This window comes from Calidris pugnax, unplaced genomic scaffold, assembly GCF_001431845.1.
Source record: "Calidris pugnax isolate Ruff unplaced genomic scaffold, ASM143184v1 scaffold44, whole genome shotgun sequence".
Taxonomy (NCBI): domain Eukaryota; kingdom Metazoa; phylum Chordata; class Aves; order Charadriiformes; family Scolopacidae; genus Calidris; species Calidris pugnax.
Window position 1 is genome coordinate 7561544 of NW_015094506.1, and position 22042 is coordinate 7583585.

At 45.6% G+C, this 22042-nt stretch overlaps 2 protein-coding genes across 2 annotated transcripts in view; one reads left to right on the plus strand and one right to left on the minus strand.

The window, feature by feature from the left end:
* On the plus strand, positions 1–6292 carry ARL1 (ADP ribosylation factor like GTPase 1). The gene is made up of 6 exons (XM_014963635.1): positions 1–30; positions 2068–2205; positions 3429–3510; positions 4464–4575; positions 5539–5717; positions 5916–6292. The coding sequence occupies exons 1-6, from the start codon at positions 27–29 to the stop codon at positions 5944–5946; spliced, it is 546 nt and encodes a 181-aa protein (XP_014819121.1). The 5' UTR covers positions 1–26; the 3' UTR covers positions 5947–6292.
* Positions 6293–6692: 400 nt separating this feature from the next.
* The window catches only part of UTP20 (UTP20 small subunit processome component), a 65179-nt gene continuing 49829 nt past the window's right edge, over positions 6693–22042 (minus strand). The window contains exons 48-62 of the mRNA XM_014963631.1: positions 21851–21967; positions 20856–21026; positions 19950–20078; positions 19326–19436; positions 18332–18411; positions 17540–17609; positions 16344–16526; positions 15472–15603; positions 13907–14039; positions 12200–12396; positions 11769–11840; positions 10773–11042; positions 9536–9662; positions 7465–7610; positions 6693–7087 (exon numbers count right to left, since the gene is read on the minus strand). Of these exons, the coding sequence (XP_014819117.1) occupies positions 6932–7087; positions 7465–7610; positions 9536–9662; positions 10773–11042; positions 11769–11840; positions 12200–12396; positions 13907–14039; positions 15472–15603; positions 16344–16526; positions 17540–17609; positions 18332–18411; positions 19326–19436; positions 19950–20078; positions 20856–21026; positions 21851–21967 (2094 nt within the window). The 3' untranslated portion in view covers positions 6693–6931. The remainder of the gene's footprint in view (positions 7088–7464; positions 7611–9535; positions 9663–10772; positions 11043–11768; positions 11841–12199; positions 12397–13906; positions 14040–15471; positions 15604–16343; positions 16527–17539; positions 17610–18331; positions 18412–19325; positions 19437–19949; positions 20079–20855; positions 21027–21850; positions 21968–22042) is intronic.

Genomic DNA, 22042 nt, shown 5'->3' on the forward strand with positions numbered 1-22042 from the left:
CCCGCGGCGCGGCGTAGCGGCTCGACATGGGTGAGGAGCGGGCGGCGGCCGGGGCTGGCGTGAGGGGGGCGGCGGGCCCTGGCGCGAGGGGGTCCCCATCCCCGGCGGCCTGTGCAGACGTGAGGGGAAGGCGGCTGAGGGGGGAGCCGCGGGGCGGGCGGCGGGACCGGATCGGTGTTGAACGAGGAGGGGGCTGAGGGCCGGGCCGGGCCGGGCCGCGGGGGTGGTTGGTGCCCACCTGCCTTCAGCCGGGGCTCGTCAGGCGGAGCGGGCCCGGTGCCCGGGGCGGGGTGGCCGCCGGGGGGTGCGGCTGCCGTTCAGGGCAGCGGTTCCTTGTGCCTCGGCCGTGGCGAACGGTGCGAGCAGCGCGGCGGGAGCCTGCCTTCCGTCAGAGAGCGTAAGGCTTTTGTACTCCTGAGACATGCCTAAATGAAGCTGTGGTGCAGGTACGTAATAGGTTGCTAATAAGGAATTAATTATGCAAAGAGGTTTTGTAGAATAGTAAATAGAGGGAATAGTAAGAAGCCCTGAATCTAGGGGTTCAGTGATTAACGTACATCTGTCCTGTTACAGGTGGTATTTGAGCACTGTTTTAGTGTGGGGAAGAGCATATCAGAATATAAAACGAGGGAAGGAGAGGTGTTTGGCAGTAAGCAGTGTTCATAGAGTCATAGCATGGTGTGGGTTGGAAGGGACCTTAAAGATCATGATCTCAGTGATCTTTAAGGTCCCTTCCAACTCTGACCATTCTATGATTTTATGATCATTGAGTTCCAACCCCCTGCCATGGGCAGGGACACCTCCCACCAGACCAGGTTGCTTGAAGCCCCATCCAGCCCAGTCTTAACCACCTCCAGGGATGGGGCACCCACAGCTTCTCTGGGCAGCCTGGGTTACTGACTGAAAGAGTTCTCATCTCTTAGGCCTCCACTTGAAACATTTCTGTGGAAGTACCTTTTGCAGCTCAGTTCTGTTAAGGTTATTTGCCTGTCTCAAAGTAAGTGCCTATGCAAATACCACTATGCAAAGTGGCAACAGATGGTCCCTTCCACCTTCTCTTTGTTTTCCAGGTCCGTAGTGTGCAGGGCTTCTGTGATGGGATGGGCTTAGAAGAAGTAAAGCAACCTGTTATCAGTTTGAATTCCTTCTTAATGCATAAGCACGCAGCTCACTGTGCCCTCCTTTCCCTGGAAATGCATCACAGATGCCTAGAAATGCAAACATAAGGAATGATTTTTATCAAAACCTCTTTGCATAAGATTCGGGTTGCAATCCTCCTCCTCTAATTTATCTCCTCCCTGATATACTTCGTAAATGTGATTCTAGCTTGTTTCATTGCCTTTTACAGGGTTTAGGTGGTAAAAATAATCAGAAAAGTGTCATTGTTAGTGGCTTAGAACATAAGTATTGTTTCTACACTTAAACATCTAATAGCCATAAATTAGATATTAGCCTGGCTACAAGTACTTCTACATGCATTTAAAGAATAAGCGAGATGTTAAGACAAGCCAGTTTTGGAAAATGGGGAAAAAAAACCCAGTGCATTTAAAATCAGCTGCTAGACTTGTCTGTAGTATTAATGTACTTGATTTAGTGCAGCTTCATAGTTTGTAATGGACTGTGATTTAATGTGTACTTACTGATTTATACTTCAGTTTAAGAAAAAAGTGAATGGTCCTGCAGGAGACCATAAACATCAGAAAGAATTCTTTCAGGTTTCAGCGTGTCTCTTGCATTGAAAAGATAGAGTCGGATATAAACCGAAAAGAATTTGGCTTAGATTTTGGCAAGTGAAAGGGGGGGAAAAAAGATCCTAACCACAATGAGGAAACTTGATGCTGCTGCAACGTGATTTTGCTTGGTTGAGGTACCAGAAAATAGCAGCATAAACCCAGGCAAATGTGACGTGGTTGAGCACACGGGTGTCTGGGCGACAACCTGAGAGCTCACTGGAGAAAAGAAACATGTTGCTGCTCAGTAAGAAATTAGATCGGTCTGTCTGCCCTTTCCATGTTCTCCATTATTGCTCGCTGACACTGAAACACCTTTCTGTTCTGGTTTTTGCAGGGGGCTTTTTCTCCACCATCTTTTCCAGCTTGTTTGGAACTCGAGAGATGAGGATTCTCATCCTGGGACTGGACGGAGCCGGAAAAACAACCATTCTCTACAGGTTACAAGTTGGAGAAGTTGTTACCACCATTCCCAGTAAGTGATCCGTCCCTTAGTGAAAACAGCTGATTTACCTGTCACTCTAACACATAAGCTTTGTCAGCTGACCTTGTTACACACTTCCTTTATAAACAAAAGGGCCTTATGTTGTGGGAACCTTGCACTGTTGTATTTAAGAAGTACCACATAGAGGAATATTTTATGCTGCCCTGCTGAATGTGAGAAGTATTTAACCTTAAGATGGTGACCTTGATTTGGCAGGCTTTTCTTGATAGGTAGATGTTCAGTAAATGGTAACTGTTGACTAAGCATTTTGTCTCCAAATATAGCCATAACATGAATTCTAGCGATCATTATTATTGTAAAAAAAAATATTTACGTAGGACCATGTCAGTGAATCATACCTATTTGATCTTTTTTTTTTTTGACAAGGGTCTCCAGTTTGTTGTATAAACACTTCTAATTAACACAGAGAAGAAATCATAATAGTTTAACATTACGTTACGTAGAAAGTGTAACAAAACTCACTGGGAGATCTCCTGGAAGGAGGTGAATCCTTTTGCCCTCAAGTTTTGCTTATTTCAGCCTCCATAAATTTTAGGCAATCTGCATCCATCGTTCACTCCCGTGTTGTGTCTCTCCGGGCCAGCAGGAAAAGGAATGACATATGTGATGTGCTGTGACCTCATTGCTGTCTTTCAGATACCACAGTGTCAACTTTTCTGCTGAGAAGTTGGTTCTGCTCTGGTCTTATGAGTGCACAGACGAAGGACACGTTCCTTAGTGTTTTATTGCACTCAGTTATCAAAACAGGCCACTCCTTTAACCCTTTCTCTGTTTCTTCTGGTGATTTCAGGCATGCTTCTGTTTATTTTTAACAACCTTAGAATTTGTTACAAATCTCTGCAGTATGTTTACAGTGTGCTTTTACTGTTAAATTACCCCATTATTTTCACTGAATTTCACTGATTTTCTAGAGTTAAAATCTCTGCAGTATGTTTACAATGTGCTTTTAGTGTTCAGAGAAAAAAATTACCGCATTATTTTGAGCCATAAATGTTTACTGGGGTAACTTTGCAAAGGGCATGAACTTCTTTTGAGCCATAAATGTTTGCTGGGGTAACTTTGCAAAGGGCATGAACTTCATTATGTAGCTACTGAGAATTTTCAGGCCTGAAAATTTTAAACTAAGTGCTGCAGTGTTCTTCAGAAAAATAAAGAAAAATCACCAACTGTGAAATTGTTTAACTTCGTTTCAGCTATTGGCTTCAATGTTGAGACAGTGACATACAAGAATCTGAAATTTCAAGTTTGGGACTTGGGAGGACAGACGAGCATAAGGTAATGGATCTCTTAAAATCAAAAGATGTAATTACATTTCTCTAAAAAGTGCTAAGTTCTTGGAACTCTCATAGCTGACACTTCTGAAAATTGGTTCTTTTAAGCTTTAAAAACAGCCTGTTGTCAGGAGAGCGCTTTCACCTGACACAATGCAGTTATTAAAACGCTGGAAAGAAACAAGTGAATGTTTTCACTTGGTTTGCTTTGAAAAACAAGTTTACTTGTGCAGTAGGCAATTGTGTAGCATTCTGAGAAAGAAGAATGTGAATGCTGTAAACCCCAAAAGCTACTGAAATGTTAAGTGTGCAAAGCTAGTTAGTTGAATTTAGGTATAGATGCTGATTTTTTACGGGGAGATTTACGAGTTTTTTAATGAGTCGTTATATGCAGTTGAAGTGATCTCTTCAGTACCCCTGTGTGATCTCTGTGCGATTCCATTTTGAATGCCAGGTAGTAAGGTGCAGGTTCCTTCCCTTTTTAGTTTCAGTAAGATAATTCTGAAAAAGGTGATTTGTTTTGATCCTTGTTAATTATTTGCCTGTATGAAACAGTTATTTAAGATTTCCCTCTTTATCCTTCTTTGGTGACTGTAATGATTACCTATGGCAGAAGCTTGTGTGTGTTTAAACATTCTTTGCTCCCATCCCTCAGTTACGGACCTGATGTCCTGCAGGCTGATTCCCAAATAAATCTGTCCTCAGCACTTCTGTCCTTTCCCTGTTTTCAAGCTGCTTGCTTTTTTCTTTAAGTTTTTTTTGTTGTTGTTGCCAGTGAGAGTATTTGTACTGTTCGTTCCTTTTTTGTAGCTACTTGCTGTCTTCTACTTCCTTCCTGGGGCCTTTAACCCCAGAGGCAGTTTTTACTTCCTCTGGGTAATCTGCTTGTCATTATCTGGCTAAAAAGCACTGCAAAAAGTGCAGATGATGTGACCGGAAGCTGTGTGTCTCCCGCAGGCCGTACTGGCGGTGTTACTACTCGAACACAGACGCAGTCATTTACGTAGTGGACAGCTGTGATCGAGACAGAATCGGCACTTCAAAGTCAGAGCTTGTTGCTATGTTAGAGGTAAGAAAACAAGGACGACGAGCCCATCAGCAGAACAGAAATGGAGAAATTCAAACTTTTTTTTTTTTTTTTTGGAGCAAATGTGAAATTTGAGTGAATCAGGTGAAGCTCAACTTTAGCCCTCTCAATAGGCCCGTGCTCTGACTGAAAAGCACTAAATAAATAGGCTGCGGGTACTTCAGTTTTAGTTTCGTGCAGCGTTGGCTGGGCAGGGAGTTAGTTACATGTAGCCTTTTGGTCATATGACAATTTATTTGTCTGCAGGGATGGCTGCTCAGTACTTCAGTGGTGGCAAAATCAGGAGCTGAAGGATTAACAAACAGTAATTAGCATCCTACTGTGTTTTGAAGCTGAAGAACATATGTAGAACAGGGTAATATAAGTAAGAAGAGGAGTTGAGCAAAATGCCTCTTTTTTTTTCTTTTTTTTTTTCCAAAATTCCTCCAAGCTTTTTGGTATGTCTTCTTAAATGTGTAGTACCAGCTTGTTCCATAATGTAAAAGGCATCACCTGCCGTGTGTGAAATTGTTCCTGTGTGGTATCATGCTGGGAGCACCTGGAATTGAAAGTAAATACTGTTCTTTCACTGAAGAATTTTCTAAAGACCAAACTTAGGAAAAATTTTTACACTGAAAGGGTTATTAGGCCTTGGAATGGGCTGCCCAGGGAAGGGGTTGAGGCACCATCCCTGGAGGGATTCAAAAGATGGGTTGACATAGTGCTTAGAGACATGGGTTAGTGATGGGTTTTATCAGTTAGGTTGATGGTTGGACTAGATGATCTGAAAGGTCCCTTCCAACCCAGACAATTCTATGATTCTATGATCAGCAAACTGACAATCATGAGGGTTGCTGAAGTTGCTTTTCCTTCTATGGGTTTTCTCTGCTTAAATAAATTCAGTGAAAGTCTCTGCAACAACTTGCACCACTCCCTTTTGTGGTTTGTTTTTTTTTTTTTTTTTAGGAAGAAGAGTTGAAGAAGGCCATTTTGGTGGTGTTTGCGAATAAGCAGGACATGGAGCAGGCCATGACTCCCACAGAAATGGCAAACGCGCTTGGCTTACCCGCTTTGAAGGACCGAAAGTGGCAGATATTCAAAACCTCTGCAACTAAGGGCACCGGGCTCGATGAAGCAATGGAATGGTGAGTAACAGTCTAATTGTGGGAGCCTCATTAGAGAAAGAGCTTTTACTGTTTTGTTTTTGAAGACTGGATCTGTGGAAAGCCTGTCTGATGCAACAGACAAGTGGTCCACGTTAGAAGGAGGAGCAGGTTTGTCCTCAAAGTGTCTCAGCAGAATTGAAATACCATTTCAGTAAATGGACTTAACCTTTTTCCTAGGTTGGTGGAGGCCCTGAAGAGCAGGCAGTGATACAGAGGGACCACTGCAGAGACGTTTCAGCTTTATCCAACATCCCTCTTTCTGCAGTCAAGTATTTCCAGGCCACAAATACGTGTAAATAGGGAGGGATTTGAGTTCGATCCCTGTAACGTGGGTGCCTGTCTTCAATTGTTAAACTGAACCAAGTGAATGTCTGTGTACATTGCAATATTCCATTTCTTTCTCTCTGTTTAAAGGATGTACTTATGTTAATTTGTATGAAAGTCTTACTGGCTGGCAAAGGTTTTTTTGGTGCCCTATCCTCCTTTGGTGATTTTAAGTGGCTACTATATTCGTGTAATTAAAACACTAATAAAATCTGGAACTGTCAGCTGTACCCACAGGCGTGTTGCTTCCTTACAGAAACAAGTCCAGCTGCTGCCAGTTCTAACAGCCACCCAGCTGAACATTCAAAGAGGTTTCCTTAAGCTGATGTGTTTACTGTGTCCAGTTCTGGGCTCCTCAGTTCAAGAAGGACAGGGAACTGCTGGAGAGGGTACAGTAAAGGGCTACAAAGATGATCAGGGGACTAGAACATCTCTCTTACGAGGAGAGGCTGAGGGACTTGAATTTAACTTCCACCTTCATGAGCTGTCATTCCTACACTCTCACCTTAGCCAGAAATGGCAGTTCAGTTGCTCAGTGTTGCTGCAGAAACCAAAAGACAAATCAAAGGTGGGAGGCAGATTGTTTTCCCTCCAGGAGTTAGGATGTTCACAGTCATCACATAAGCCATCTTTTAAAAATGAAGTAAAATTTAATATAAAAAATCACGGTGGTTGTCCATTCAACTGTACATGCTCTGGTAAAATATACAGGTTTGGAAAAAAATTCAAAAGCTTTTCTTTAAGATCCTAGATGAAAAACAGGGCATGAAAAAGTACTAATAAATACAATTATAATATGTAAATACTTTTTAGTTCTTTAGCTTGAAATTACTTTTTATAAATTAATCCTCTGGGAAGGAAAAGCCTTTTCATTCCACCATTGCTAACTCTTTCAGTGAATGACTTCGAGCTCTCTTGGCCTTGTAGGCAGGGCGCAGGAATTCTATTTTTCTCTTTCTGGTTTCTGCTTTATTCTTGTGTCTCTTCAGCTTCCTCCGTGCAGCAATGTCGGGGTTTGCTACAGTCTAGTGAAAAAAAATACATTTGTTTGTTTAGTTACAATTAACAACTGCCCCTGTGGACATCAGGTAGTTCCTAAGCAAGCGGTGGCTGGTGAGACAACGCAGGGGCTCTCTCAGCTCCTCAAAACCAAGGGAATTCTGGCTGCTCTGCCCAGTTTACCACAGCTCTTCGGGTCAGCAGGAAAGCACAGCATCCTGCTGCCCAAGAACTTGCCCAAGGGGCTGATCTTCAACAGCTTCTTGTAAAGGTTCAGAAATGAAACAATGAAAACTGTCCCAATTTGGGAAGAAGTTTCTCCTCAAACTCACCTTCCCGGTCAGGTCTCAAGCCTTTAGAAACCCCGTTTCTTTTTCCCAGAGAAGAGAAAGCAGAATCTTACCTGCAAAGCCCTTTGCTTTTTCCTCATGGCTCTTTTCTGATTGGCCTGTTTCTGCACAGAAGAAAAGGCAAGTGAAAAAGCCTCCAGTCCAACCAGCTTCTTGAGCAGTTCTATGATTTCTTGGGAAAGGTTCTTCAGTGTTGGATCTAATAAAACAAACAAAATTAATTTGCTTAATCTTTTCAGCACATGGAATGAAAGCAACAAGCCCAATAAGCCCTTTCTTTACTAAGGGACAACTGAACCAATTCATCTTGCCCAACAGACTGTAGAGACCAGAGCAACGGTGCTTGTGAAACCTGCTGGTTCTTCACCAGCCTTCCCAGAAGACCGCAAGTGCCACTTCACACAGGCAAACAAAACCAAATAATGCTCCTGAGAAACAAAAGGGTTTTTTTCATAAAGATAATGGTTATTAAAAGTGGTTTCCTGTATATAGCCACCAGGGCTCTTCTGAAAGAGGCTTTGTTGGAAATAGAGATGATTCCACCTTGTCAGTCAGCATCTCCTCTGTCCAGTACACACAATAAAGACTGGCTTAATGGTTAGGAACACTGGTTAGTTACAATATATTAACTACAATCACTGAAAGAAAAGCTACTGGGGAGGGAAAAAAGGCTACAAAGAGATGCTAAGGGAAAGCAGGGTAAATGTTTCCCTCAGTCTTCCAACAGACCCCTCTTCCAAGTGCTTGTACAGCCTCCAGAGAAGCTTGTGTAAGCTGCTTGCCTCCACAGCCTCCTTCAGTGACATTCCCTGGGTCTACACCCCCTATCACATGAAAAAACAGCTCTGCAGCTCCGAAACATCATTTGAAGGCCGCTGGTTCTTGTGCTGGCAGAGAAAGCAGAAAATTGATCTCTATCCACTCCCAATACTGTCAATCTCTACCCTATCTTTTCCAAGGCTTTTACTTGCTTAGGTAAAGAAAAAGAAGGTAGCCAAGGCAGCTGTTCCTTACCTAGGACACACTTACTGCCCTCCTCCAAGTTACTTCCTTTCCTTTGTAACCTCTCCAGGATGTGGGGACCCAGTGCCGCTCACTGAATTTTCATGGCATATACAAACCACAGATTTAGGGTAATGGAACTCTTTTCTGGTTTGTTGTCTGTTTTTGGTTGACTTAACACATTTCCATCAATTCTCTTAACGCCAGTGTCTTTCTTAAGTCTTAAGCCTGGAGTCTCTCCTGTTAAACGGGAAGCTGTTTTGTCTTCCCCCCAACAGGCACGACTTCTTAAGATCTTTTAAACAAACATGGATCTTAAAGGAGGAACAAGTGGTGCTGCTCAGGTAGTGCCTGGCAGGACAGCACAACCTGGCCTCCTTCAGGAGGAAGGGAGAAGAAGTTCTGTGCGCAGCCCCCTAGGTGTGGGGAGGCCTGCCCGCCCCTCACTGCCTGCAGCTCCTCCCCTGCCTGAAAACCTTACTTTCTTTCAGACACCACGCACACATGGCACACACTAAAAGTATTTTCTCTATTTTAGAAGGGAGAATTTAGGGCAAACATCAAGCAACCACCAAAGTGGAGACTCCAACTTGTGCAGTCCCTTGCTCTACAGTTAAAACAAGCTGCCATAAAACACACCCTAAAACACACCTTGTTTTACATTAAAACTGGAACACGCTATTAACCACAGGGCATGGGATCTTCATGCCCCCAAGCTTTTCAGCAGATCTAACAAGGCAATCCAAAAACATGGCACTTAGCAACAGCCTTGTTCTGGCTTCCTTAACACCCACTCTCTTCCTCTCCTCAGCAAGGACTCCCACCAGTCCTGCCACCGTGAGTCCACCACCCTTCATTACTACCCTTTTTCCACTACATCACACGCTCAAGCTTTCCATGTTTCCACACAGGAACCTGCCTAATTTTAGTCCACTCTTTTTCCTTTGTCAACATAGAGATTTTCGTTTCAGCTTCCTCTCCTGGTTCGACTGCAAGTTGGTGAAATTCACTGATTACAACATCTCTGCCTCAACAGAGAGGAGTGACAGGTGGCGATTTGTGCCATGGCAGATCTCTGACACACCCTCCTCTTTGAGGGTCTTTGTGAGGGAAGTCCCTTACCTTGCTCTGCGTAGGTGCTGTTCAGCTCCCTGTAGAGCGGGGTGAGGATCGTCGGAAGATATGGCTTGATCTTGTCTTTCCCCAGGTCCACTGAGATTGCTCCCAGGAACTTAAAGATGCAGCTTCTCTGAAAAGAGACACAAAGTGAGGAAGGTTGTGAGGGACCTGCCTGGCTGCACCAGAGCGCTGTGCATCACTCTTCAGCATCCAAGGCCCCATTTCAGACACCCCAGTCAGAAATTCGCTGCTGTTACAAGGTCTCACTGCAGCCAAGTAGAGCTTTTAGATGAGACACCACCCCATGGGATCTGTAATCGTGTTGAGCTGTGACTTCACCGGGCTGGCAGCCATTAACACTCTGAACAACAGCCTTCTTCTCGCTGTGCCGTACTGAGGCAGCTGAAGACATGAAAGCTCAACCTCTCTGAGTCCACACCATGGGGAACCACAGCACTTTTCCTCACGCTTTCCCACACCCTCCCCTTCTTCTAGCAAGTGACTCCCCACTGCCATTCTCCTGCCTGCATAAACCCAGCGCTCTTGGGCTTTCAAAGGCAGGGCTGTGCTCTTCAGCTTGCTGCCTTTGGCCTTCCCACCCCTCCGCCATCCCACACGAGGGCTTGAAGCAACAGCAAGGAGCAGCAGACTGGCACGAGCCAAACTGAAATGCTTGTTGTTTCTTTGGCACCTACTAATCCCTGCTTCAGCACCAGCTCCCAGCACCCTCTAAACCCTGCTACGAGGACAGGCTGATGAAGCTGGGGTTGTTCAGCCTGGAGAAGAGGAGGCTCCAGGGAGACCTAATAGCAGCCTTCCAGTCCCTGATGGGGGCCTACAGGAAGGCTGGGGAGAGCCTGTTTACAAAGGCCTGTAGTGACAGGACGAGGGGAAACGGCTTTAAGCTGGAGGGGAGCAGATTTAGATTGGAGATTAGGAACCAGTTCTTTACTGTGAGGGTGGTGGAGCACTGGAACAGGTTGCCCAGGGAGGTGGTTGAGGCCCCTTCCCTGGAGATATTCAAGGTGAGGCTCACCCAGGCCCCGCGCAACCTGGTCTAGTTGGGGGTGTCCCTGCTGACTGTGGGGAGGTCGGACTAGATGACCTTTGGAGGTGCCTTCCGGCCTGGGCAATTCTATGATTCTATGAAACTGGTCACCTGGAAGCAACAAGCCAGAGCAACACTCTCCTGTGCAAGTGCCTACCACATCAAAAGCAGTTGGTCTAACGCTGTTCTTACCTTTAAAGGGACCTTTGGGGAATATGCTGCTTCTCGTTTTGCCATGAGGGAGAGCTTCTTCATTAACCACAGCAATGTGGCTGGCTGGCCTTTCTCTTCTGTGTCCTCTTTTTCTTCCTCTTCTTGAGCAGCAACCTCTTTCTCTTCATCTTCTGAGGCCTCCTGCTCTTCCACCTCACACTCCAGTTCTCCTTCAGCCTTTTTACCTTCTTCTGAGGCAGGGACTAGCAAGTAAACAACTTTTGCCACAAAAAGCAAATTCTTTATAACCTGGAGCATAAAAAGGAGTAGTCAGTCACTGTGGGTTCCACCAGCCGTGCCCAGGGCTAGATCTGAAAGAGGAACTGGCCAACCCAGGAGGCTCTAACAGGTTCATCCCCTGCATGATGGCCCTGAAAGGAAGGCCCAGTTCAGTATCCTGTAGCTTGGGAGAATCTTTCCCTGTGAGCCACCACGCTGTTTAGGCTTCAGCACCCTCTAAGGCAGGGCTGCTCTTTTTGTCTTCCCCACCTCTAGCAGCCCCTGGCTCTCCACAAAGAAATCTCTGACCAGGTTCACAGGGGAGTCAGGCCTTCAAGCAACAGCATAAAGCTGGACTAAATGCTCCCAAGCAAACAGCCAGGGCTCCAGCACAGCTGCAGGGAACTAGCTCAGGATAGCTGGATGCCCGCCCCAGGATCTGGCTGTTCAGCCTGCTCCAGTCTGGGCTGCGGAGCCAGACTCTCCCCGACAGAAGAGATCCCAGTCTTGCCCCACATGGTGCCTCCCCTTCTGTCCTTGCCACCCCTCAAGCCCTTCCAGCCCTGACACCACAAAGGGGGATTTCTCTGGGCCCCTCTGAGATATGCACCTGCTCAGATGCCCTCAGCACAGAGCAGCTGGCCCAGGCCACCACCAGCCAGCAGTGCTGCTGTCCCAACTATGGCATAACACTCCCTCACGGCCCAGGGCCTGCTCTGTGCCCTCCTGCAGCCCCCAACCCGCTCCTGCTCTTACCTGTTCTCCCAGAGACATGTCCAGGAACTTGGACTGCAGCTGATGGCAGAATGCAAACACGAGTTCCTTCATCTGGGGAGAGGAAAAAGGAAAATTAAATTACTCCATGAAAGGGAGCCAGTAGCAAAACCCAAAAGCAGTGTTTTGCAGTCACCAAAGGCGGTTCTGAGGGGAGGCCAAAGGATTGGCTCAGCACAACTTCTGCCTGCATCTTGCAGCCTAGAGGGGAATCTTTGCGCTGCTAAGAATAAAACCCCAGAGAAGCCCCCTCCTGGCAGCAGAGACACCTGCTCAAATGCTTTAAGGATCAGGATTAGGCAGCAGACAAGAAACTGAGAGAGAAATGCGCATGCCAAACTGTAACACTGTTTTTATGTCCCAGCCAGGGAATGGACACGGGCAGGGGGAAGGAGTAGTACAGACAGCATTACCTTTTTGTCCAGCTGAGCAGTCAAGAACACTGTGGAAGCCGACAGCTCTAACATTTTTTTCCTCTTTCCTGCCTTTCTTTCCCTCCACTTGTTGACAAGCTCTTCTGGCTTGTAAGATGCAAACAACAAGCCAAAGATCTCAGTAGCTGTCAGCCAGACCCAGCTGTGAGGGTACCACAGGTGAGACTGGATATGACCTGGGGGAAAGAAAACCTCTTTCAGCACAGGATCTGGTCCAGTGGGAGCCGAAAAAGAACCAGGTCCCTCCAAGAATTACCACAATAAAAAGGTGAAGGAAATTAACTGTCCTCATCTATCTGCTCAGAACATAATCAAAGGCTTCCTAGCAACTCTATCCAGCCAAAGCAGAGAGTGGCAAAAAGCTACAAGTAGCCGAATGTCCCCATGGTGTCCAGGCATTCTCAAATGCATCCACAGAACTTCCAAACATCCAAAGACGGGGCCAATTGCTGGAAAGTGATGACAACTGGGCAGGAAAATTGGGCATGGCAAAAAAAAGACACTTGTTCTGTGTTTCTGCAGCAACTATGGTTCCTCAGGGACTCAGTGCCACAGCTCATCTGCCCATGATATCTGGGACCAGCTGCTGTGAGTCGGGTGAGCAGGCCCTGCTGCAGAGGGTCAGATCGAACCCCTGGATGGAGGCTGAGGAGGCTTCAGAGAAGAGATGGAGTTGCCCTCTTGCCTCGCCTCTGCCCAAGCTGCACATCACCGAGCAATCCAGAATTTACAAGGGTTATCTCACCAAAGGCACCTGGGCAGGCTGAACTCTTCAAAGACATTAACCAGCCAGATCCAGGCCTTCCAATGGCAGCAAATGAAGCAATTAAAACCAAAGCAACAAAATGCCAATAAGCCAGCCCAACATTGTACAATCTCACTCATAGGGAAATTGCTGGAATCAAATAACCTCCCAGCCTTAACATCCTGGCAGACACACAGTATTTACAGCACTATTACCATGTGTCATCGCTTGATGGCTGGAATGTATGATCTCATCAAGAAAATCTCATCTTCTCAGGAGAACGGGAGATTTTCATCCAAGAGGATATAATTATGGTCAAACATGTAATAGTTTGCAGCTTTTTGCTCTTGGGATATTAGAAAATACTTCCCAGCAATTGAGACAGAGGGTGTGTTGTTTTCATCAACCACGTAACCTTTTCCATTAACATCTTCTCTTTCACTGCCCAGTAACTGTGGTGTAGTTTGTAGCCTGAAAAGCTTGTACAACAAAGTTCAGTTGTTTATACTAGCAACCTTCCAGTAGCTAAAAGTAACCTACAAGAAAGACAGGGAAGGACTCTTTATCAGGGAGTGTAGTGATAGGATGAGGGGTTAGGGTTTTAAACTGAAAGAGGGAAGATTTAGATCAGATATTAGGAAGAAATTCTTTACTGTGAGGGTGGTGAGACACTAGAACAGGTTGCCCAGGGAAGCTGTGGATGCCCCATCCTTGGAGGTGTTCAAGGCCAGGCTGGATGGGGCTGTGAGCAACCTGGTCTGGTGGGAGGTGTCCCTGCCCATGGCAGGGGGTTGGAACTAGATGATTTTGAAGGTCCCTTCCAACTATAACTTCCCCATAAAGTCACCGTTCTGTGACTCTATGATACTAGGGTGCGACAAACCACATGGCACACAAAGAATTACCTTTGTAACTCAGCTGCAACAATTCTTGATACTTACCCCAGATATTGCTCACAACATCACCATTCTTGGTTAACTGAATCAAGTTGCACTCTGTGATTAGCTTTGTTACCAGCACAAGAAAGCTGAATAGCAGCCTATCTGCAGCCTTCTCCTCCTCCTCTTCGGTTATCTAATAAAATCAGCGAGTCAAAAAAGATGCATATGAGAACCTGAAGACAGTGCTTATTTACCCCACTAGATAAATTTTGGATCAAGCCTCCAAAGAAAGAGAAGACTGACTTGTACCCATTTCCCAAAATAAACAGAAGAGAAGCAGCTCCACTAAAGCATTTCTTCTGGAGACTTATCCTCCACAGGAGAGATTATTACTACAAGCATTCCGGGTTTTTTATACAGATGTTACTGGAAAAAACTCTTGGGTTTTAAAATGCAAGCAAGTGTATATCGTTTATGTCAATAAACCTATTTGTGCACATTTGATTCTCGTTATTAGAGCCAAGCTGAGCTCAGATTTGCCTGTGTCACCTGGGAAGCCCCACGTTGTTATGACAACACTGTGTGCACCATGTTTTACTAAATTGCCTTCAGGTCCTCGCCCCCCTGCAACCACCACCTGCCTTGATATAACTAGTCAGTGCTTCACCTACATGTGGCAGCACAGGGGGTGATTACACTGAATTTCTCCTCACGGCAGGTATTTTATTTTCATCTCTTGCCAATTTACAAACCCTGAGGCTCCCCTCTCTTGTTCAGCATGTTCCCCTCACACATTAGTAACACACGTGACTGCTCCCCAGGCACAGTGACTGAGATCCCTTTGGGATTATCACACGCCAATCAGAATCTGAGGCAGCCTCGCTATTCTGAGTTAATGGAACTCCTTTGAAAGTTAAAGCTGTAGGTAACACTGAACAAAGCAGACGGTCCCAAGTGATGCTCTCCTGACTCCTCCACATTTACACAAATCTCTGCAACAAGCAGACGTGTTTCCCAGTTAAATGGATGTTTTCAGTGTGGTCGTCAGGTTGTCTTCCAACTAAACAGATTCTAACCCATCCCAGTGCTACCTGTGCACCCTGCCATTCCTTCTCATGGTGGCTTTTATAACTCCACTTTAAACAAAAAAAGCGGATGTCCCTCCTCTCCTGCCACCGCAGGAAAGACCAGAAGCAGGGAAAGCTACCTTGACATACATACTGCTGCATGCTGCCAACCCACCAAGTCACACAGGTAAAAACCAAAAGCCTGAGTTTCCAGGGCTGTCTCAAGAACCCTTTCCACCTGCAGAGATCTTGATAAAGGCCTGGGCAAGGAGCAATATATCTGCTGGTACACAGCATGGCTAAAGGCTCAGGCCAGGTGGCTTTGCAAAGTTCCTTTGCCCCTTGTATTGTGACAAATGATACCAAATTTGGCCTTACAAACAAAAAAATACAGTTCTAGGTCAGTGAGGTCTCCTTCAGAACAAATGTGTGTGCTTCCTGTCTTTCCTCAGTCCCAAAAGGTAGGTCCAACAGTTAAATCTCTCCCACACTTCTTCTCTTTTTCCATTTCCTTAATTCTCCCCTTCCCCAAACTTCACACATGGAAAAATTACTTACGTCTTCAAATTTAACTGGGTTGATCTCTTTTTCAATCAAGGTGAGGACAGCTTCAAGCCGCCGTTCAAACATCACTCCCTCCACTTCAACAAACAAGCCGCATGCCTGGGCGGCCAATCTCCTGTGAGAGCTCTGCCAACAGAAAGAGTAACACCCCTTGTTACCTCTTGAGGACCAAATCCTGTAGCTCCCACATGCAGCAGCTGGCAGCAACTTCTACTTCTGCCTGTAGCAACGGCATCTTAAGAGAAGCTGGTTTTCAGAGTCCTATTGAGAAGGAGATGCTGCCAGCTAGGCACAAAGGTGCCTGGCAGCACAAGTTGTCCCTGGAAACGCACACCCTAAAACTGAATGGTGAAAGGCCTTTTCCAGCCCGGTTCCCAGCTGTAAAGCTCTGGGTGGCCCACTTTGCACTCTTGGATTCTTCACAGCTTTAACAGGCAGCTCACAGCTATAAAGCAGAACTGAACATAATAGATATGAAAAGGATGAAGTGTTGAAGAACACTTACTCCGCTAGTGCAGAGGGACTGAACCTAAATCCAGTTTCAGAGTAGGTAAACACCCAGGCACCCAGATCAAAATGGGAGGCCTGTAAGTTGGTTGCAGTGCAGCTGGGAAGTCTGTAGGCTGACTTACAGTGCTAGCAGTTCCCTACATTTGTGCAGCTTTATGAAGCTATGCCATTTCTTGCTCTTCGGCACTGAGCGCAGCTTTAAAGAGCCTTTAAGCTGACTCTTGCCCATACTCCTTTCCTAAAACTACTAAGTCAGGTACAACTACACCCACCAATCCACCTGGTATCAGCATTCTCTTATTTCCCTTATCAGCCCCCAGAGTTCAGACATGGCAGGTGAAAAGACCAAAGAATACCTTCTTGCTGTGAAACCAGTCCATGACCAGTGAAAACATCAGGTCTTGTTTCTCGCTGCTTATCTTACTGAGCAGAGATTTACACGTCAAGGCCGCCATCTTTTTGCATTTGGCAGAGTCATCATTTATCATCATCATACAGAGAGAAAGGAAAAACAGCCCGCAGTATTTGTGGAGGAGATCCTAGAAAGAAGCAACCATTAGTCAACCGCACATCACCGAGGAGCTTCTGGCATTCAAAGGGGAAAAAGAGGGGTATCTGTTACACTGCAAATAAGAACAATGTCAGCTCCGAGCGGGGTCCGAAAGGATGGGATGATCCAGCTGTTGGAGCATGCAGGGAGTATACAGGAGCCCCAACCCTGCTCTGACTCACTAAAGTGTCCCTGGGACAGCAACATGAGCATCAAACCTTCAAAAGCATCTTCATGACCAGCTCTCACTGAAACAGGCACAAGTGCCTCAGCACTGCAGCAATCAGCCCAAAGGCCCTTCCTTCAGAGAGAGCAGCTCTTTGCTAGTTTACAGAGCTGCTGGGAGCAAAGCTGAGATAGTAAACCTAATCAGGCAGTGGTGTAGCACAGCCTACTGTGCAGAATTTCTCTTCCCTCCTCCCAAAATCTTGCTTGATTGTGCTTCTCTCAGTCTCCTGACTGCTCAGTCAAGCTCCAGCTGCAGAGCTTTGAGGCAGCTTAGCATTCTGTGTGTGCTGTCCTGCACAGATGCACGCTTATTTTTCAGCTTTCATTTTGATCCACCCCACTGAGAAGCCCTCCCTCTCCAGTCAGACCAACAAAATAGCTATGGTACCTCACAAACCAGTTCAGTCAACAACAACCCTCATGAATGTTAAAAAAAACCCACAATGAGTTCATTTTCTATTCATACCCCATTTTCCAAACTGATTGTGTTTCTTCCTGGCATAAATTACCATCAAGTTTAGCCAAACTCCAGCTGACAGAGCTTTATTTCACTTGCAGACTGAGCACATTAGATAAAGAAGCACTGCAGACTTCCCAGCATGTCATTTCTCTTTTGGAGCAAAGCCAGGTTCTTTGGAGATAAGTGAATGTTCTGCTCATGATAAGAGATAACAGGAACTACCAAGTGCTCCCCAAATAAAGCGCTCTGAAAATGCTGTTACTGCAAGCTGCAGTAACTGCTTGATGCTTGGAACACCAAGGGGTGCTTGTTACCTTTGGGAACATGTCAAGGAGGTACGCAATCATCTCCAGCGCAGATTCCCTTCCAGTTTCATACTCATACCTGCGAGGAAATGATTAATGGTTAGGGCTGGGTTAATACTCTATAAAGTTGCTAAATTTACAAGAATGACCAATGCAAGAAACACACAGAGATAGGGATCTTTCTACAACAGCTACCAGACCTGGTCTGATACTTAAGCAACAGGCCCATCAGCTCCATCTCCCAGAGAATGGGCACAGAAAGACAAACAGATGAAAAAGGGCTCCAGCTAACTTAAATCAGCACAGCTGCATTTGTGCTGTGATGCTGGGGAACACGATAAACTACTGTCACCTTGAGCAAGGGTTGGGTCATGCTCAGAAAGAGATTTCAGGCATGCTGCTCCTGCTGAATTTGTGCAGTTGATCTCAACTGTGCCTGCAACTGCAGGTGAGACCATTGCTCTGGGACAATAGTCATATAAATGCCCCTTCCCTTATTTCTTCTGGATTTTCCAGTTCACCTCGTTCAAAACCAGTGGAGCTGCTTAACCACTGCAAAAACAACAGAACCTTTGCCTATAAAGAGATAAAAACCAAATCCAGCTGTGAAATAGGAAAGAGAAATAGGGCTTGTTTCATCAAATAGCCCATCTCTGAAAAAGGGAAGTGTTTTAGAGGTAGGAAAATCAAAACTTCAGCCACATCCTCCCCTCCTCACAGACAGCCCTTTAGGCGGCCACTGAAGTCACGTTTAAGCAACAAGGTAGTGTTCCGAGAGAGATGTTGGGAATATAAACTCACTCCAGTTGTGCCAGCATGAAATCCAAATTGGGTTTCAGCTTGTCGCCAAGGGGATAGTCCAGAAGATATTTTAAGTAAATCTGGAAAGAAAGAAGGAAAAAAAAACAACACAGAGAAATTACAAGAAACATTCAGGAAAGCTTCATAAGCTGTAAAAAGGTTATGAAGAAAATGGATGGAGCAGCAACTTTATGAGTATCTTCCCTTTCTCCTGTGAAAATTCCTGTTACACGAGGGGCCAATAACGGCTCTCAAGCTCCATGCCTGGAACAGGATCTGCAGGCATTTGACAACTTTGGTTGTCAGTCTTTAGAGTATTGATCAGTCTTTAGAGTATTGCTCTGAATCAGGCAGGCTTCTCTTAACAGAGATTCTGCATCCTTCAAAATTCACCCTGTAACTATGGAAAACGCACATCTCCTGCTGCTCCTGTATCCAAATGCCTGATACGAAGCAACAAATTCCATCTTTTGGTTGCTTTTAGCTTGGAAAGGAAGAAGAAGCAGTGGGAAGGAATCATGGATTTGTGGCAAGTTCTCTTCTGCTGGGATTCAGAAAAGGGTGGGACTCTTAGTTACATGGGCTAAAAGCCTCCAAAGGATGGGCTGTGTCACAGCTGCTGAGCAGCTCTCCAAAGGTATGCCATGGCAAGCAGTCTGCCATTCTGCTATGTGTCAGTCACAAGAACTAAAGCCAGTCAGGGAACAAGAGAAACAAGGATTAGTAAAGGGGGAACTGGGTTAGGAAGAGGAAACTGGGTTAGGGGTTCAGCAGGGCTAAGACCAGACTGGATGGGGCTTTGAGCAACCTGGTCTAGTGGGAGGTGTCCCTGCCTGTGGCAGGGGGGTTGGAACTCAATGCTGTTAAAGGTCCCTTCCAACTCCAACCATTCTATGATTCTCTGTCTGTGAGAGCTGAGATGGCCACAATAAGCCCCCCAGCCTGTTAGACTGCTGTAAGTAAAGCAAGATGAGAAACATTCCATTCTACTGACCTGCCTGCACTGGACTCGCACGGGCTCACTCTGACCTGTGATGGCCAGCTGGGCAACCTTCTGCAGCACATCATCAATTTCAGGCACAATCAGCTTCCTGGATAGAATAGCCTAAAAAGTGAAAGCACAGCTGGAGTCACATCATTTTGCTTGACAGTGTGAGATGCAGTACCTGGGAATACACCGGTCTCAGGTAATTAGATTAACACTGACTTTTTCGCATCTTCAAACATAGCTAGAACAACAGAGAGGAGAGGGAAAGGAGAGGCAAAGGAGAGAGAAAAAAGAGAGAGAAAAAAGGTGGCTTACTAATCCATATCTGTTTCTTTTGGAGGACATAGAATACCTGGTCTAATGATTAGGGCTGTCGATTCTTTAGCAAAAACTTTCTCAGACCCAAATACACCCTCATATGCATGTGTACAAAACAGCCTCCCAAACAATTTAAAATAGTGACTACAAGTCAAACAGGAAAGCTTTGCTGCTCCCCGCCCCTGCAAGAGAGCACCTTAACAGCACTCTGGGGGTGCTCCTGAAGTGTGATCGTGGGGCCTTTCACCACGAGGCAGAATCACTGCCATCCCAGTGGCTCACACACCCCACACACCTACTGCACAGACATACCTTGAGAAGGCCAAAGGCAGTGGCTTGGCGCGATGAATCATAAATGTCCTCTTCAGCAAAGCCAAGCAACACTTGGAGCTGTTTGCTTGTTATCTGACTCTTTGCGTTCTTCACCAGTATGGTCACACACTACAAAATCAAATTGCACATTGTCAAAACACATGCCGTGCCCCAAAACATAAGGCCACGCCAAAGCCTGTTTCTACCACTTAGGTTTGAAAAGACAAACTGTTGCTCTCCGAAACACGCAGCAAACACTACTCTCGCCACATTTGGCTTTCAGCTGGCAATTCTGAGACAAAAACTGAACGCAAGCAAATGCACAAATTCAGACTAGTCCTCAAAATCAGTGGGGATGCTCACAGACATGATCCACGATGCAGGGACACAGCCAGGAAGAGAAAAAAATTTTTCTGGCACTGGCATTCAGCATGAATTACTCTAATTTTCCCTTATGACTATGAAGCTGTAATTAATTCAGCAAAGCATTTAGAAGACATCTACAGGAAGACACTGCACACTGAAGGAGTAGTTGTCACTACTATTGGTTGTCTCTCTTGCCTTGCTTCAGTTGCAAGGGTTTACTGCAATTAATCATGTTAAAAGCAAGCTATTCAAGTACAGAACTGATGCCTCTCCAAAGACAGAGTGGTAATAAGATACTACTATAAGGAAGAAAGAAGGCAAATATACTTCAATAAAAACACTCCTTCAGATCCAAGCTGTGCATTTTTGGGGAGTAACTTTCTCTAAGGTTTCCCTCGGGGAAGAATCAGCAAGGCTGCATTTCCCTCACTGCCTTGTGATCTCCAGACTGCCTCTCCAGGGAGGGATCTGCCATTGGAAGAGTCTCATTCCACAGAGTTAATCCTAAAGCAGAAAAGGGCAGAGCTGGGTCTGACTTACTTTGAAACAGCTCACAACCAGGTGGAAATTCTGGCCTTTGGCTATTCCTGTCTTGGCAAATTCTTTCAGCAAGAGGAAAAGCTGCTTGATCAGCGGCTCCAGATTCGTACTGACAGAAGGCAAGGGGAACTTTAAAATCCATACCAAGGACTGCAGAGCACCAGTTATCACCTGTAAGAAAGAAATGACAGCATGTGGGTTCAATGACACTTTTCATTGACTCTTTTCATTCAAGAGTACTTTTTTCACTCTGTTAAAGACAAGCTCAAGCTACCTGGAACTGTGGTAAAAAGGAATTAACTAACAAAATCAACAGCTTTCAAACCATTCATATTTAATACAAAGGGTTTTTCAGTTCTAAAAGCATTATCTGCCACTCCCTAATTCTCTAACTTTGATTTTACCAGGTAAAGACATTCATACAGTGCTGATTCAGCAGACGGCAAGAACTCTTTTGGCAACAGAGGTGCCTTCAAGGCATAGAAGTTGCTCTGCCAAAACCCCAGGTCACCTGAAAGCCGTGCGTCAGGTACCTGATAGCATATGAGGCCTGCCTTTCATTCCCAGCAAACTCAAGGATTAAGGCTCCTAGGCTCACTCACACCCAAAGCTGCCCAAAAAGGAGGCCGTCTATGGCACTGGGAATAAAAACATAACTGCTTTCTTTTGATCCACCTCTAATGACAACACCACTCCCAGCAGCCACAGGACCTCATGAGCCTACAAAGTCCTTGTATGAACATGCTCCAGGAGAGCTTGTCCACACTTGAACCTGCAGCACTAGGGGCAGAGCTTTCAGTCCTCCATCAGCCACAATCCTTCCTCCCCCTTGGGACATCATATCCTCAAACAACTCACTCTGCACACCTATGAAATCAGGTTTGATTCTGGATGGCTTTTGCTTCTCTTGCACATCAACTACAAGATGACATTTGTGGGAAGGACCCTTCTTAGTAGAACAGACCGACCAGACAGACTCTAGCTCAGAACTGTACCTTGACATCCATGGATTTCAGGCAGTCTATAAGCAGCTGAACAAAAGGGTCTAACATTTCCAAAGCATGCTCCTCAGAAGAATTTACTTTGGACCTCTTCAGGCTCATGTGCAGCAGCTGGTGTAGAAAACACAGGACATTCATCTCAAAGTCAGGCTGGGACTCAAATAAGATCCCACCTTGTTTCAGGTT

Bases quoted from the DNA above. Each gene is read 5' to 3' on its own strand.
- ARL1 (XM_014963635.1), top strand. The intron at 3,511-4,463 runs GTAATGGATCTC...TGTCTCCCGCAG, and splicing joins GGAGGACAGACGAGCATAAG to GCCGTACTGGCGGTGTTACT. The intron at 4,576-5,538 runs GTAAGAAAACAA...TTTTTTTTTTAG, and splicing joins AGCTTGTTGCTATGTTAGAG to GAAGAAGAGTTGAAGAAGGC.